An 18774-nucleotide genomic window follows, 5' to 3' on the forward strand; every position below is an offset into this window, starting at 1 on the left:
TATATATATATATATATATATATATATATATTTATTTATTTATTTTTATTTTTATTTACATCTTATATTTATTTTATATAAAAGTTACGATTACCAAACTTTCACAGGAAGAGAGTTTAAAAATAGCAACAGTTTTAAATGTTCGTCTGTTATACGGCTGCTATTTTTGATGATGATATTTTCAACCCGCGAAAATAGTTGTTCACTTGTATAAGAGATTGCAATTACTTATTAATTAATATTTTAATATTTTAATACTATGCCTTTTAATTCGGAATACATTTATTAGCCAATATTTCAGCCTGCCACCCATTTTCGTCTTGTACGCAGAATTCATTAGGACTTCGATGTATTTTTCCCAAAATTTAACCAATCGGGATAAAGAAAACTAATCTCAAGCTTGGTGAGCTTTGCTCTGATTGGTCAAATTTCAATCCAATCTCAATCCTAATCCGTAGACCGATACGAGCTTAACGTATCGGAAGTTCGATATTCCTGTTCAAACACCGATATATGTTAATATCGAAAGATAAAGTATCGATACAAAATATTGATAGTGCGGCCCAATATTTGAAATATCGATAGTATATCGCCTATGAAAAGGTAGAAAAATGAGTTTCGTCAGAAGAAAACTGGAGTAATCGATCTCCAACGTTTCTTCGTGCGACACGTAGAAGACGAGGATAATCTCGTGAGATTAACACATTGCCAATTGATCGGGCAGGTGTATCTTTTTGTCGATGATTCGTCGATCGGTCTACCTTTTGTGACGATACCGGAGAAAAATTCTTATGTTCAATAAACTCCTATGCTGCAAGAATTGTAAAAATTCCGATCAAAATACGTCCGCGTTCTCGTGCGATTTTTCCAAGCTACTCCCGCGCTCCGTCCGGAGATACTCCGGCCGATCGTAACATCGCCGCGAGATCTCGCGAAAACGGGGGAGTCGGATTATCAGATTATTGAGCTGCTTAAGCATCCGATACGCCGCTAATTCAATTTCCGCCTTATCCGCGAGACTGCTGCTGCGACGCAACGCGCGACTGCACAAACAGCGGGTGCATCTCTCACGACGACGACAACTATCTAAAGGAGAGACGCGGCAGTCACGCTTTGCTTATTCGTCCCACGCGGCGCAATATCCAACACGGTTATGCGATATTGCGATCAATGCCGTTGGCTTATCTGGAATACGATCCGAATGCCGGGGAAGACGTGTGAGAATCTCGCCGCGACGCGCCGCGAGATCGATTACGGCGGATGTGCGCGCCGTCTCGACGACGGGGAAACCGCTTTATCACTCGCGAGACAGCCTCGCGAAATACACGCACGCACGTGGGTGCACACAGCGAGCGCGCCTGCGCGCACACACATGCGTGGGGATCGCGACCAGGGCGCGAGTATTTAATTTTTTCCCTCTTTTCCGGCGGAATTAATTCGCGTCGGGCAAATACAATTCTCCTCCCCCTCCGTTATTACGAGTCCCGGGAAACACCGAGTTGGGATTTGAATAAAAAGCGCAATCTTCCGTGTCGCGCGATTATTTCGCTTTCGTTCGCAATTTTATGGGCGCACCGCGCGCCGAGGGCGATCCATTTAACGACGCGCGCCGATTAAACAAGATTCATCCGGTCACTCCGCCGCGGCGGATCGGCGATTTTACGATTTCCCCGCTGCCATTGCCGGGGAAATGATCATCGGGCTCGTGATCGTCTCGATGGAAATGATCGGCTCGTCTCGTCTCGTGACTTAAATATCCGCCCGAGAATGTAATTAATGTCGCAAAGCCCCGAAAGCGCACGGATTAAACGACTAATAAATCGGCTAATAATTTGGCCAAGAGAGAGAGAGAGAGAGAGAGAGATAAAATCGCGCTCACGGGCGCGTTTGAGATTCTTTGCCGGGTTCCCGTGGCGGGAGGCAAATCTCACCGGTGGTGCCGCTCTAGGTAAATATTCGGTGATTGAGGAATGCACACCCATTTCTTATTCGTTCAACTCCCGATCTCTCTCGCCCTCGTTCACCGTCGTCGTCGTTCCGTCGAACTGGGGGGAGGGGGATTCGAGGGTATTTCTTATTTCGAATACCGAGCGTGCCATCGCGGATCTCCTCGTTCATCGGCGATCTCTCGCATTTCGCAGCCTCGTAGAATTCCTCAAAGCCGTCTACACAGATTACGGGAGGTGTAGTCGAATTATCATCCTCCACCCACGTCCGGGAGGGAATCCTGTTCGCGCGTTCGTGGCGATCCATTTCGCGTTTGTTCTCTCTCTCTCTCTCTCTCTCTTTCTTTCTTGACCGGGTGTATCGCGTTCTATTCAGATGCAAGGTGTGATCGACATTTTACGAATAGAAAGGATATTTAACATATCCTTCTCTATAATTACTAGATCAATTATTCCAGATATAGATTTAAGTTCGGTTCACATGTACATCGCGTCATAAATAAATCTCATCCCACTTGAATATCGGCGGACTTCTTCAGAAAGCGTCAACAAATTTCCCGACAACGGGGGAAAGATCGGGGTCACCCTCATCGGGCTGAGCAATCGATGCGATATCGTGTATCGATCGTTCCTTTCTCTCTATCTCTCCCTTTCTTTACACTTGTGATCATTCGCAACGCCGATAGCACCTGTACGGCTTTGTTCCTCGACGACAGCCGGGCCCTTCGTTTCTATTAGCCACCCTTCGAGTTCTCTCGTCACCCTTTCTCTCCCACGTCCTCATCCACGAAGAAGCCTGAACACCCAACCCTCTCTCCCCGCCTCTTCTGCCGTCCCCGAAGCGACCTGGCACCCCTTCATCCAGCCTCCCTATTGTTCTTCGTCCTCCGTTGTGGCGGATTTCCACCTTAAAGGTGCACCCCTCGAATTTCAGCTGGCCGGTCGCTCGCATACGCCTCGAAAACGAACCCGATTCGCCCCCGAATCCCTTGTTTACCCGTGACGCGCATCGACCGCCAGAATAATCGGACACAGCGCGATATCTTCGGTCAAGGGTGTGGGCAACAGAGAGAGAGAGAGAGATGTCCTCGATAAAACGTCGCCTTCGGCGTCACGCTCGACGCTAACTCCTCGTCCTCGTTCGGAAGGCTCGCACGAAGGGAATGCGGGAATTATGTCGGGGTTTCGTGCGTGGCAACTTCTCGTCGTCCTCGACGTGTAGTGGTTGTCGTCGTCGTCGGGGATTTTATTTCGATGTGCGTGCGACGCGCGGAATCGCGCCTTGATTAATCCCGGCACATTTTAATAACAACGGCGCGGTTACACGTGAGATACGACGAGATAAGGTTGATACATCTGATATGTAAACGAGACGAATGAGAAAGTGAATGACGAGGAGTATTTTATAGTCTAGAAAGGTTGGAAAAATATATACTACATTTTACTAGTATCTTTTTATTATTGCCCGTTATCTATTAATACATTTATATTAATGTAACTCAAAATATTAATGTTACCGACACTTAGCAATTTATTGTTTGCTGTTTCAATATGTTTACTAAGCGGTTTAGCGTATTAAAAATGTGAAAAAAAAAACCGAGAAAAACCGCGCATTTAGTAAATATGTTGCAGAAGAGTAACCCGCTGATGTCGTTCGGCAGAAATGTTTACAACAGTTGCGAATCTGCCGACAACACAGCGCAAAGCGTTTATTAAACTGCTTTTTCCGCTTAACGCAGCCAGTAAAATTGTTGACGGCGCGTCGCAAGCCGAAAGCCGGCCGACGATCGCGATTTCTTTCGTTTCCCTCTTCGAAGGGATGTCTCATCCATCGCTCGTTCCTCTTCATCCTTTCGACAATATGAATCCGATCGAAGAGAGATCCAAGGGTGTGAGAGACGCCGCCTCGACGCGACATCGACGGGGAACGTAAATTAAAACGTCTCCTTTCGGCGGAGGCGTATCGAGTACGAGGGGGAGGCTCTCCCTCCTCCTTCGCAGTGTCCTAATCTTCCTTTCGTTCGTGATCCTCCCCGCCACCCTTTCTTTCGCCCTCGTCTTTCGGGGTAGTCAATTCTCTTGGGCGCGCTTTGGAAGCACTCCCGCGACTTCTTTGTGGAAGAACGCAAGAAGGGCATCGAATGGGGCGCAATGGAAGAGCTAGTATCCGGGAAGTAGCGCGATATTGAGCATGACCACGAGGTTCTAGTCACGTAAGAACGGCAGCTGCTCCGCGAAAATCCGACCCGGTGATTTCGTGGAGCTTCGTCGTCGCGTTGAACTTCTCGCGAAGAAGTCCCGCGCGATGAAGGTCGCGAAAGACATTATTATCCGGAGGGAAAAGAGCTTTCCGCAATGTTAATCAATTAATCCATCCCTCACGCGACCCAAATTAGACCCGAGATTCGTTATCGCCGACCGGCAACAATGCGAACGGCGGCGGAAGGCACGATCAACGTTAAAACGACGATGCGAGAGAAAGAGAGAGAACGACGGGACAGGTTCGTAAATATCCGAAATGAAATCTGGAGTAAATAAAGATAACAACACGTCGATAGAGCTTACGCCGCCGCCGCCGCGGAAGAGAGAGAAAGAACCGTCGTAAGACTTTCGCCTATAAATTCCGTTACCATTGCTCCTACCGCGCGTCATCCGCAGGCCGCGGCAATAAAACTCGATATAACCATAGACGTATAACTAGACCGCGCGGTCTCAACATCTCCCCTTGTTTGAACACGTCGGAAAGTGGAAAAAGATAGTTGCTGGTACGGCTACCGTCTTTCTCTGAAGACGTGTATTGGAATAAAGCATCCTTTTATAGCGGGGCTTAAGTCTCCACTCCATATATTATCAGACGGGGACGGAACTATCTCCTTCTAATATTCGACGACTCTTCGGCTGAATACGCAGTCTAGTTATTACATGTCTATGGATGTAACGCACCGCAGCGCGGCGATGAGCACAGTCAATACATCGCCTACAGGTTGTCGCAGAAGTCGCGGGCTGGGAAACGACAAAGTTCACGTTACGATGGTGAATTACGATCCGACGTAATCCGAGGCGTGGAACGCACGGCGCCGCTGACCTGCGTGCGTGCGTGCGTGAAAAATGACGCGCGGAGGATAATACCCCGCCGTGACGACGCGATGGCTCGTAAATTCAATTAAAAGCTTTCTATAGACCGGTTTACGACGCGCCCAGAGATGACGACAGCTATTTTTAATTGCTCTCTCTCTCTTTCACTCGCTAATATGTTGTATTAAAAATCGAAGATCACGCTTCCAGTCGATGAGTCTTTATGTCGTTAAGCGCGCCTCAATGTTTTGTGCGTGATATACGAAAAAGTCTCGGCGCATGTAATTGCAACGATCGCACGTTAGAATTGAATCTAGTTTTGCTATCTTTTAACTCCTAGTATGTCATAGAATTGAAAGCTTAACATAATGCCAAAATTTCGGAGAGTAACGACGATTTAAAAGAAAGAAGAGGTCGGGGGATCCGACAACTACGATTGTCTATGGACAATCGATGTTTCTCTTGGCGATGTTCCTACGCGACAATAACACACTCGGGTAAAAAGAGCGATAGACTCTCCGAGAAACCGGCGTGTATCCCCCTTCGGTCAATATTATTCCTGACTGGCGCGCCCGTATCGGCAGTCGTGATTTCGCCGTCGTTGCCTAAACGGGAGAGGCCGAGGCGTCACGTATTTTTCTATCGACGCCGGGCGTCGCAGCGGCGCCGATGATTTACATGGCAATAAACTAACGCCTTGCCGCCCCCCGGAAAATGCTCATGATTTATCCGCGCACTTTCGCGAAGTACTGGACTTCTGCCAGGCCGGAAGGTCCATCTCGCCGGAAATCACGATCATAATTCAGTGGCCACCGAGAACGCGCGAGAGAGACGGAGATGAGGCGCGCGTCGTGAACATTTTTGGGGATCCGGGATTTGCATGAGGGACGCGAATTTTCGCGAAATCGATCCGAGCCTCTGGCGAGACGACAGAGTTCGCTCCTCGGTCTATACCTCTCCTTCCTTCCGCGCGAACGCAAAATCGTCGCCTCCGAGCGACTCGAGATTGATATTGATTCGATTTCCCGCGCCGAAGGAAGTTTCTTAATTTAATCGCTGTATTTTTTAAAAGTTTGCTTTTCAAGCGACCGCTCCGCTCGCGTCCAAAGTGCCGACATTGCTGTGTTAACCCGTCGTTCTTTCCGTCGGCATTTTTATGAAGATTATATGATCAATTAGCAATTATGTTTGACGCACCAAGGGAAAATACTTTCTCGTAAATAAACAAATAAATCTTATCCATTTCCTATGCAGTATTATCACAACGAATGAAAATGCATTAATAACTAACAGACAGTAACTAACTGGATGAGCGTTCAGGAAAGCTGCATACGTTTCTACCAGGACGAGACCGTGTGAATCGTGATTCATGATAGCCAATTAAACCAATCTTATCGCACACAGTGATGCCTCTCTATTTATATCAAGGACTATACACTCTGAACCGTCGATCTCAACCGATTAAATTCCATTTGCGCTCGACTTCATCTCCGACCGCGAGAGCGATGCGTACGGCAGGCGAATTATGTTTCTATTCGTTTCCGGCAATTAAAGTCGTGGTTAATCGTTGAAATTAACAATCGTTGAAATTAACAGCGAACGACCCTCCGTCTCTCTCGCTCCCTGCCGTAGCCGAATGAAAGGAGGTCGCAGGACGCTGCTGATTACACTTCGGCGACAGGGCAATACCTTAACCCCCCGTCGGAGTTTAAATTCCCTCCCACCTTCGCTCGGTGGGCTGGTGAGGGGCCGAAACGGGCGCGTTTGCAATTTAACGGAATCTCTGCATATAGAGTGGGTTCATCGTGGCGTGCAGGGTCCGCGCTTTAAATGACGTCCCGGAAGTCCCCGCGCTAATTCTACGGGTCCTCGGACCGTGTATACGGCCGGTGTTCCTCCTCCCCCCCTCCCTGTCGACCCACCACGGCTGCCCTTCGCAGGGTTGCTTTATGCCGCGACCGCTCGTTATAATTGCGGACCGCGACGCGAGGGAGGTCGAAAGTAAAAGCGGGAGAGAGAGAGAGAGGGGGAGGGGGGAGTGAAGTAAGAGCGTTTTGCTAAACGGCCGAGGAACGTTCGCAACGACGGGGACAATGTGAGGGGGTGAATTCGCGATATAATACCGCCATTTGCAAATCGTTGATATTTATTTATCTGTATCTCGTAATATCTGGATAAATAATTCGTTGTATAACGAGGATATATTCCCGTCAAACGAACGAACGAGCGAGCGGCGAGTAATGTTCGCGCAACGACACCGACACGCGATATCGGCTGTCGTTATGCTACACGCAGTATCGTTAATTCATTGGTATTTATTTCGGCAGTAATACCGCTAAATAAATAATTCGCCGTAACTGGAGCGTCCGGCCGATAACGTTTCCGCCGATAGAAGATACGCGCGATATCGATCGCGTTTATTTCAGCGTATTTGTTTCATATCAGCGCGCGCGCGTCCGCGAGCGAGCGTGTAGATCAATTTACAGAGCCGGTCGGATCACTTTGTGCATGTGCACACGCGGCTGAGCGATCTAATAAAACAGATAGGCGGTTTCGAAAAACTTCGCCTCCACTTCGCGACGAATTGGAACACAGTTGTGCAAGAAGAGTCCAACAAACGCATAAAATTAGAATTTCTGAAATTTCCCTACCAATGTTACCAAATTGATATTTAATAACGCATAGTTATGAAAGATATATATTACATATTCCGAATCCACTTTTCATAATGATGTAATAATTTAAAGTATGAGATTTAGCGAGTGAACATTAGCGAAATACAGCACAACATGATATATTTCACTAATATTCCGAACTAACGATTTATATTGTTGTTAAATCCTGTATCATGTGTTAATAATCGTATTGTGTATTATTAAATGTTAGAACAACTCTAATATGTCGTTACTTTTTATTCGTTGCGTCTTTTTTATCCCTTTTTTTAAGGATTAAGTTTGTCAATAAATATCCTTAAAGATAAGAAAATGGACCATACTTCTTGAAGGATCGTAAAGAACCTCCGTGCTATTTGTACTTTTTAAATCGTATATCAAATCTTTATCTTCATTTTTCTCGATACGTACTCCATGTGGATTGGAATCTTCTTACATAACTATAATCAATTATAGACGTATTCCCGCGACCTCTAATTTGCATCTTGCTTGTGACGAGACCGCTCCGAAGACGGCGCGGAAGTTGACACGGTGAGTAAGAACGCGGCAGAAGAAAAGCTCGATTATTTAATCGATCGCGAACGATCGTCGTGCTCGTCCGCGACAAGTGGATTTTACGAGCCGTTCGATTCGTTGGAGCGGCGTTTGTTCAGCACGACAGGACGTTAATGTTTATTAAAGCACCGCCGCCGCCATCGACCCCTCCTTCTTCTCCTCCTCTCGAATGATTTATCATCGCGGAGATTTTTCGCGAACGACGCGCGCCTCGAAAGTCACTGAATATCAATTATAATCCACACGAGGCGGCTGTAAATCCTCGTCGAGGGACGTTGGGAATAGATTAATAATCGCTCGCCGCGCGGCGACATTTATCTCTTAATGCGCGAGTCTCGGCTTTTAAATCTCGAATATTTTTCCAATAATTTATTTGAAAAGAGAAAAGAGAGAAAATCAGAATCCGCGCGGCAAAAAACGTTTTCCGTTTACCTGACAATAAGCAAACAGAAAGAAACAGGATTTCTGGTTATAAGAGCCGAATTTGCATAGGGAAATTCAGAAGTTCCGTTACGGCCAAAACGCGTTTGGTTCGTTCATTGTCAGGTAAATTCGACCAAACTTCTTTCCACGCGAATATTAAATTTGCGAACGCCCGTCTAGTAGCGCGCAAATCTCGACTTTTGAATGTCGGAAATTTATCCGGCAAACCTTCTCTTAAAAATGCCAAAAAAAAAAAAGAGAAAAATAGAATCCGTATGTCAAATTTGTGCGAAATTCAAGCGCGATCGTTCTCGAGAACGCCATTTCTGACGGGCGCAATTTTCCCGAGCCCCGGAGCGTGTGCTCCCGAGCGCGAGCTCCAAACGTGAATTTAAAAAGCGAGAGCCGAACCCTTCCTCTTCGAGGACGAGCCGTTCGTGGCAAACAATGGCTGCAACCGTAGTCAACGGCGGTAGCCGAAGGGCTCGAGAAGGGTGAATTGCGGCTACGTGCCTCCGCATACGAATCCTTGCCGGCGTGTGCGAAGCGAAATCAGACGCCCGCCACCCCCTTCGCCTTGAATCTAATAGATCGCGCCCAATACTTATGGTCAAATCGCGACCAACAACCCCCAGGGACCGAGGGGGGTTGCGCTCATTACCATTCCGTCCCGACGCCGGCCGCAATAACCGTCGCTGATAATCAGAAATGCCTTACGAAGGATGTAAATCAATTCGGGGGTGGCGCGGCGCGACGCGGCGGACCCGAAGCGGTTGATTGTGCGCGTTTGTTCGAGCGAGTCGCGATGGATTCCGCTCGATGTCGATTTCGCTGCTTTCGGAACTCTTGAGACTTGTTTCCAATTTGGACGATCGCGCTTTTACCCGAAGCTCGTTCTCTCTCATTCTTCGGAATTACTAACGGCGGAGGAGCGTATTCTCAACATTTTTCGCAAGACAATATATATATACGCGGAAATTCGAATTTAGCCTCTTCAGGATTGAATTTAAAATCGGGAGAAATCGATTCAATTTTAGAATGGTATACACAGTAAAGAATTTCGCGTTAAATTTAAACGCATTTCGTAAAGACGTCTTTTAGACATACGCGTAGTTTGAGTTGGTAATTGTTGCCAAATCTTTTTTCAATGTACTTGTTTCATTCTAAGCACAAGAAGTGCAATCTAGTTCAGTTAAAAAGAGCGGATCTAATGTTTTCGTCCAACGCGCGTGTCCCGATTTAAATAGTCTCGGGCTAAGGACCATTGGATATCCTCCGACCGATATTATCATGCGGTAACTCTGGAAGATAAGGGACTCGATGAGGGACTTGGTAAGGGACTGGTGGGGTAAGTCCCTTACCGCCTCCGTGCTGGAGTCTTGCCTTCGAGACATCCCGGCTAATCATACCACGGGTAATCCTTTCCCCGATAAAAATTATCTCCACACGTGTAAATGAACTTTAAGCCGAGCCGTCTCACGGCCCTTCCAAGGTTGCCAGCCGGCGGCTCGATATCTCAGCCGACGAACCGCAAGCAGACAAGAATCGACCGGACCGACAAGGTTTCTCGCTTTCGGGAATCCGACTCTCCGACGTCGCCTCGCGCCAGTAATCTCCCAAGTATACGCGGAGAGTGTGATCTCTCCTTGAAGTTTAAGCCCCTGTTAAGGCAGCTTAAAACTCAGGTAACGGGAATTACGGGATATGTACCGCCGAAAGTTACGGACGGGCGGACTTTGGAATTGCGTCGCTCATCGGACAGTTAATTGGAAATCGGTGTAATGGCGGCTGCAATCGATACCCGGTCGCAGGCACCATGATTGCGCCTTACGACGTCTATTCTTTTCGCATTACGGGCAAAATCGCCACGTTCGATTATATTCGCGTGACGCAGTTCCTCGGACACTCACCTGCAATCAGAGGTAGACGTGACTTCTTAATCGTGAGAATTACTTGGGGATTAGGAGAGAAGTGCGTATCTAGAAATAAAATAGAAAGGAAAGGGATAAAATAGAAACAGGAAACTAATTTAACACCTTATCAGAGCAGGATATAGATTGGGAAAGGATGCAGTCTCATTTTCTACATTGAGAGAAATCCCATTAAAATTATAGTCATTTTCGGTTTCAATTGTATCTTCTTCTGATTTTAACCTAGCAAATAGTAACAATGTGCGCGCGTGAAAAATATAGTTAAAATAAAAAAAGAAGTACATTTGGAGCCGAAAATAGCTATAATTTTCTATCAGTGCGTCTAGAGGCATGAGACTGCATTAATAGGGTCATCTATATTTAGGCGGATATTCGCGCACGAATAACTCGGCGTATCCCCGATGTTCCGAGCTTCACTCAACGTTTCCTTCCCCGTTGTTGTTGCAGGAGAGCCTCGAGGAGCGGGTGCAGGAGTTGGAGCAAGCGTTGCTGGCGGAGCGTCTCGCAGCTCAACGGGATCGCGCGACGATCACGAAGCTGCAGCGGCAAATTAACAAGGTGAGTTTACGGCGATACTTCCAGCGGGCCGAGATAAACTCGTCCCGGGAAAGCGAGAAGTCCCGATGAGAATCGCAAGGAGGACTTGGTGGATTTTTATTACCACACCGGGATGCGAGGAAGCATCGAACGCTGCTCCGCATGCCTGAAATTTCGCCCTGTCTCCCTCACTATCGTCGTCCTCATCGTCGTCTTTCCGTATCGGAGAAGAAGCTAAAGCCGGTGAAATACGTTCTTCCATCGGGAGCCGGAGAGCGAATCGCGGCGGCCGCCAACTCGATCGACCGGCGGACGGTAGTTCCATCCGGTCGGTGAAGCACCTGAAAACTATGGTCTCCGTCTCGCGCGTACTCGTCGATCCGTTAACTCGCTTCTCTTCGAACCGGGAGAACAAGAGAGAGCTCGTTATTGCGAGAGGATGGCCCAAGTGCCGCGCTGGTCGATCCGGAGCAGACCTTGCACGCGCGGCTGGCTGGTAGCATTCGGCGCCGTTCGCCCTATCAGATAACGGCGACCCTCGTAAAGCAGACTCCGCGGCCTGCAGAAACCCTGGTCTTCGAGATAGACAGTGGGAAGGAGACAGAGAAAGCGAGAGATAGATGGGTGGTGGAGCGAGAGAGCGTCTCCCGTAATCACGTTTCGCCTCCTCTCGCGCGCGCTTTATTCGCGTTATGTCACTCGCAGCGGAGCGCTATCCTAACCCCGGCGCCGGTGGCCGCCGTCTACTGATTTATCCCGCGACACCAGGTCGGATCGCTCGATACCGGCCGGGCGATACACGGAGGATGCTTGTCGGCGAATCGCGAATGTGACGAGAATGCGAAACGGTTGCTCGCGACTCGATCAAAATTCCATCGTCTTCCGGTCGCGATATCCGTTTAGGCGGAGTGAAGAATTATGTGTGTATATACTGAGAAAAAATGTTTGATATTTGTGACTATAATCGCACAAATGGAAAAAATTGTTGTCAGAATAGGCATTTTTTTTTTAGTGTTATTCTATATATAGTTATAATATTTTAGATACATAATGCTACTATCATTTTTGAGGTTAAAACCAGAAGGGGATATAGTCGAGGTCGAAAATGTGATTGATTGCGTATTTATAATTTTGATAGGATTTTTCTCACTCTAAATTTTTTCGAGAAAAATTCCGCTTGAAAAGCGGAGTCACAGCCGAGTCAAATGATTCGTACAGAGTAAACCCGACTCAAAACCTTGGCCCTGTGTTAAATCTTTAAGATTCGGCTACCCCTGGGGCGGCCATATTGTTTTATGACGGCAGGAGCGAGAAGTGACATACAGAAAGTTTCCGTTACAATCAGAAACGGAAGGAGGAGCGTCTGGAAACGCCGTCTCGCTGCCGTAAGACGGACGCTTTCGATAGGATCAGAATGATACAGAGATGGTGGTGCGTTCCTGTGAGATGCGCTCTTTTCGTCCCTCTCTCAAGCCTATAAAGTATTTCACGGCGACAGAAACAACCCTCGTCCCCGCTCGCCGGTCGCCGCCTTTGTAATCTCGCGTGATTCATGCTCTTTTCGCGAGTCTTCTCGAATTATTTATCGCGCATCACACGCACCGTTGCTAAGTCGGAGTCGAAGCAGAGATCAAAGCCGAACGACTCACCCCCGTCAATTCTCCTCAAATTATCCCCGCCGCCCTTTCAGGGTCACGGACGACCGCGAGGCCGCGTCTGTAACGCCGCACGCGCACAGTTTTCCGCAATCCTTCGCCGTCCTTTGTGTCGCACACCGAGAGAAATCCTATCAAAATTGTAATTACCTTTGGCCTCAACTATCCGCAGAGAAGATTTCTTGGGATTTAATTGGGATCCAGTCCGATTTCCTAAAAGAATACGGGATTCTAATTGGGAAATCTATGCGAAATTATTACTACGCGAAACATGATCTTATCAACCCCAACGTTTTCCCCGAGATTTTTTCTAGTTTCCATTTCACGTTACGACCGAACAAAATATACCAAATACTTTAAATATTTATATTTTAAAAGTGCACACATACACACACACACACACACACACACATGTTACGTGGCGCGTTCTCTATTCAGCACAGTAACATTAAAATATAACCCTGTTTATTAATCTTCTAATTTGATATTCGGTCAGACTGTTATTCGGCATTAATTACTAACGCTTATTAGAAAAATTGTGATCTAATACTTTCACTTATGCGATTATAGTTACAGGTACCGACACATTTTTCCCCAGTGCCTACATGCGCGAGAAATGTACGTACCGGAGACCGCGTGTAACTGAATAATAAATACACGCGGCGTTATGTGCGTTCGATGAGACGGGCGATGTGCACGAGAGGGGGGAGGGGAGAATCGCAATTTCGGCGGGCGCAGTTTTTAATTATAATTCCTCCCGTACGGTTATCGCGCTAAGCGGAGGACGCCCGTTACAAATTGCATTTAAATTACAGCACCGACGAATTTATCAAGGGAAGGGGAGGTGGACGCGCCGGAATCAGCGAGAACCGATGTCGCGCTCGCGTAAAGAAATTTGTTGCGTCACGCCCCGCGCCAGACGCGACATCCCCTCGTAACGTGCGAGCAACGATACGATAATCGATCGTCGATTGATCGTCGGACACTTTCTTCGCTGCACTGCGCGAAACATGCCGGCTACGGTGATACTTTTGGGATCGTGGGAACTGCTGTAAGATGCCGGAGGGCAGATAAAATTAATTACGTTGCCTGAAGAAGGACGGGCTTTCTTTCTCTGTCTCTTTCCCTCTCTTTCCCTTCACTTTTTTTTATTTGCTTCCCGGAACACGAGAGCTAATTATTCAACGAGTAAATGTATATATATATATATATATATATAAAGTAATCCGGAGCAGGACACCACGTCGGCATTTCCACAAATCCACTTAATACTTTTCCAGTCACGAACGTTGTCGCGCGACGTGGTGTGTAAAGCCGCGATAAATTTCAGCCGTCGCTGCCGCTGGATTAGATCTACCTAATTTCTCCGCCGAAATTAAGCGCGGCGATCCGGGAATTAGGGAAATCAGCCCGCCGATCTCGCAGGATCGAATGCATCGCGAGACACATGGAGAGCGCGACCGCTCGAGCCGCCTCTTTTTTATCGGCCATCCTCCTTTGTTGACTTCATTTACCCCGGCGTTTGTCCGCTAGTGTAATTTAGATGGGGCTTCGGATAGCTGCCGATCTCATTAATCCCGCGGATCGTTACGCCGCGTCGCGCCAGTTAGGGACTCGGTATTTGCCGGGGATGTAATTATTTCACGTCGTTATTACTAAGAGCTCGGTAAAGACTCATTACCGTTCGTGTACCGCGTCTCGATTACAATGTAGTCTCCGACGAGCGCGCAGGTCGACAGCCGGAAAGAATTTCTCGCCCGTAGCGGTTTAATCGCGCATTCTTGCCGGTACGAGATCGAATGAATTCAAATAAAAATTATATTTAATAAAATTATATTTATTCTCGGCGCCAAAACAACATGCACGTAAAGTCGTTATCACTGACACTACAATAACATTGACTAGAAACATAGTTCTCGTTTTTATGGTTAAAATAGAAAAAGGGTATGTTGTCCCCGACTATATTTTTCTCTCGGTGTAATAGTTACCGCCTCGGTACATCCGTCGCGTCTAAGAAAAGAATAAAAGAGAAATTCGACGAACACACACGCACGCATATACACTCACGCAGCACGCTTAGGCAGTCGGTAACAATGCGATTTATTAAAAGACGCTTTATTCAATATTCGTCCGTCGGCTTATTGGATCACCTGCCATTTTGCCGCGAACGAGATATTGTATTTACAAAATTCCCGGGAGGAAAATCTAATACGGCCGGAAAATGTGTCCGCGAGAGAAAGAGAGAAAGAGACGCGGGGAGACGTCGGGGGGATAAGGAGTTCGACGGCACTGTCACCCCCTCGAGTAAATTACATTCCCGGCAAGCCGTATCGGATTATCCTCACGCCGAGGCGAGGATTCGTCTAGACCGTAGGAACTTCGCCATATCGCTGTTCTCGCGCGAGGATAGGAAAGTTTAAAATCTCTCCGCACCACCCTCTCCTTCCACGGTCTCTTCCACCTCTTCTCAGCCGCCAACGGAAGAGTTCCGGACGCGTCTTCCTGCGGATACCATGAGTGAGTTATTCCGTGTCGTCGCAATCTCGCTCCATTCTTGGGAAGCCGATAGAATTTCAGCACGTGTCGCGCGACACGCGGCCAGCCGGCCGACCGGCCGTTTCTCTTATACACGTGGAGAGAACTTCGGCGGATACACGATATCGACCGGGAGCGAACGGCAGCGCGGAGTAATCGAACGTCGTCGTCGTCGTTCGCGAGAGAGTCCGCGAGCGGACCGACTCCAAATTTTCACCCTATGTCAAACCTTTAGTTCTACGATATAATAAGAGCTAAGATAGCGAAATATAGGTCCGATTCTATATTTATTTGTACTTTGGGGCGATGTCTGCAATTGTCATTCTTCTCGCTGTTTTAGCATCGAAATAGATCGTTTCGAATATATACATACTCTCGAAATTTCTTGGAATGAAACCTCAATCGAAAAAGAGAGCGACAACTGAATCACTCGAATTCAAATGTCTTTTCATTCTTACATAGAGTGAATTTTTCACACTGAATCGTCGAATGAATATATTGAGAAACCCATTTTGTTGATTCAACTAAATGGGTTTCTCCGTGTGTACATTCACGAGTAAATTCGACGTATCCCACCATGATAGGAACAAATTCCCTCCGATCGATTGAAACATTCGCCATAGTCGGGATCCACTCTAAACTCGAGAACGAAATATTCACTCTTGCGATTTCGAGCGGCAGTATTTCCACCGTCACTTCGAGTGAAAATACCGCCGCTTTTTCTCGAGTGAGACCAAGAAATTTAGAGAGCGATTCGACCGGGACCGTCCGACTGGTTCCCGAGTGGAATAAAATCGTAGAATCGCGCGAACTGCGCGAAAGCGCGCGATCGCCGTTACGAGTTATTAAAAACCTCTCTCTCTTTCTTGCGACGGGCGTTCCCGAGGAAGAATGAGGCGGCGGTCGTGAGAGTTTTTGCTCATTTGCGTCGGCCGATGACGGCGAAAACGCAAAAAAAACGTCGTCACGATGGGCCAGCTAAAGGGCGATAATTCGCGCGTTCTACCGCGCGACAAAAAGCGGGAATTAGTCCTCCCGCGGGAGGCCACCCTCGTTAAGACCGCACTTATTGCGGCGTAATAACCGCCGTTCTCCCCGTTTAACCGGAAGGGAATTACTTCTGCCGTGGACATTTTTCATTATTCGTCGCAAGATATAAAACTCCCGCGCTTTCGGCGAGTCTCTCGTCCCGTCTCGTCTCGCCGGTGATGGACACAAAGAACATTCCGACAGGGTGTAGGACGAAGGGGTGGATTAATGGAGCGTGAAAGCGAATTTTAACGAGACGACGACGACGATGACGACGCTCTCGGCGCGCGTGAAGCAATGCGCGACATGCGAGCGGAGAACACGAAACGTAACGATTCGACCGTCGTTGGATCTCGCTCGCTCATGGCGAGCGTTTGCACGCCGAGAAGAGTCCTTCCACTGTCCGTAGTAATCATCCCGCGGGAACATCTCGTCCGCTCGTTATCGTCCTCGAGATGATTCCAGGCTCCCGCTCTACTTCCCACCCATCCGCGCATTAACGCGCCTTTCGTCGAGAGATGCGTCGAGTGTGTTGACGCCTCCCGACCAACTTTCTCGACTCAAATAATTCTATTTGCGTAGAAATGTAACGGCGAGGGGAACATTATCGCGACATCTTAGAATTATTGTTTTGTCGTTTGTAATTACTGTGAAATTTTTCGTATGAAAAAAAAATGAGAGAGAGAAGTTCACGGAAAAATAAGTTTGATCAGATCTACGTGACAATGTATAATCAAGTGCGTTTTGGTTGAAGGGAACAGAATTTCTGATGATTAAAGTAAGTAAAATAAAAATAAAGCTGACCGATTTACTTATAAACGGTTTTCTAAAAACATCTCGATGTAGGCCATTTTTGCCGCATTCTCGAGATACCCTCCGACCGCTGCTCGTTCCCGACGAAGGATTCGGAAGCGACGGGGAGTTTCCTCATTAATAACAGAACGATGTAATCGAGGCCGCGACGAGGAAGAGGCTCGCGATGCGTGCAACGCGCGCGATCTGATCATCCCGCGGCGATAAATAACGAAAACGTACGCGTGGTAAGCCACCGGCTGTAATCAGTATTAGTTAGCGGCGCCATTAGGCGAATTAATGAAGCGCGCTATCATAACGGAAGACTTAGGAGTTCGCGCTTATCTTACACAGCCGTTTACTTCGTCGGGAGCGCGCGCCTAATCGCCGGCTTCCTCCGCCGATCACAGTGAACACACGGCGATCGGCGAGACTGCCTCCGTGGAAGCGGAGGTTGCAAATCGCGGCCGATTAACGAGCGGACATCGCTCTCAATATAATGGATATTATCGCGTTAACGTCAAACCGGTGAGAAATACGAGCCCCGTTTTGCGATGGAGGATCAAATCGCAGATCGCTCGAATCCTCTCTCGCGAGGTGCGCTCGCGATTTTTTCGCGATAGATACGAAAAAAAAAAAAGAGAGAGTCGGCTGGAATCCGTTTAATTGATCCTTCGTATTTATAATAAGTTGGACTCAGTGTATCAATTCGTAATAACAACTTTTATACATTTATTAAATCGTAATGAGTTCTTCCATAAAATTATTAGATTAGATATTAGAGTAATGTTCTTTGTACAAAATGGATACTATAAGAAATAGACGTAAGGTTCACTTCAAGTTTTGTAAGATTTCGCCACGATTTTTTTATCGCAATCTCCTGATTTGTGTGATCTTCAGAAAGCAAATAATTAAGGTAACTGGTCCGTGATAGTATCGTTGAGAAGATAATAATTAATGTAACACGAAAACCGTGTGTTAGATATAGATCGTGTTCCAATTAATATGCCGCATTGGAATTCGAAAAGATTCCTCTCCCCTCCTGAGAAGATAAATTTACAGACCGGTATTTCATTATTTATCGTGGCGCCGGCGACTGAGGACGAATGCACAAGTGCAGAGGGTTAAATCCCTCCCCCTCCCGCGCACATTCTTCCAAAACTGCGTTCCGATATTCACTGTCGATGCTGAAAATCTATAGTATACGTAATACGAACTATAGATTTTCAGTATTACCGGTGAATATCGTGAACTCGATGAACTCGGTGTGACTCCGCTGCGCGCGGAAATCACTTTCCCGCCGTAGTGCACAGCCGCCTTAGCTGTCGTGGCGGAATTTTCCGGGCGGTTTTCAGCTAACAGCGTCGCGAGTGGCTGGTGTGCGGGACAAGTGTCGTAAAAAGCCGCGAATATCCGCGGATTCGGGGCAATGAGGGGGCACGCCTGTAAGCGATCCTGTTGCGACAACGGTAGAGGAAGAAGAAGGAAGGAAGGGGCACGCTTCACGTTGGAAATGCGATCCCTAGACGCCGCAGCATGCAAAACAGCGCAATAAGCAGGCAATAACCGAGGAGCTTTTATTCCGGCATGACAGCGCCTCGGCTGCCTGCGCCATTTCGCCAAG

The 18774-nt window shown here is 47.5% G+C and overlaps 1 protein-coding gene across 9 annotated transcripts in view; it reads left to right on the forward strand.

Annotated features, from left to right (window-relative positions):
* LOC106746090 overlaps nucleotides 1-18774 on the forward strand; it is a 259684-nt gene that overhangs the window by 170989 nt on the left and 69921 nt on the right. For all 9 annotated transcript variants that reach the window (XM_014622292.1, XM_014622290.1, XM_014622293.1 and 6 more), the window contains one exon: nucleotides 11050-11160. In XM_014622292.1, the coding sequence (XP_014477778.1) occupies nucleotides 11050-11160 (111 nt within the window). The remainder of the gene's footprint in view (nucleotides 1-11049; nucleotides 11161-18774) is intronic.

The sequence above is a fragment of the Dinoponera quadriceps genome, unplaced genomic scaffold (assembly GCF_001313825.1).
Source record: "Dinoponera quadriceps isolate SergipeBrazil2010 unplaced genomic scaffold, ASM131382v1 scaffold1782, whole genome shotgun sequence".
Classification (NCBI taxonomy): domain Eukaryota; kingdom Metazoa; phylum Arthropoda; class Insecta; order Hymenoptera; family Formicidae; genus Dinoponera; species Dinoponera quadriceps.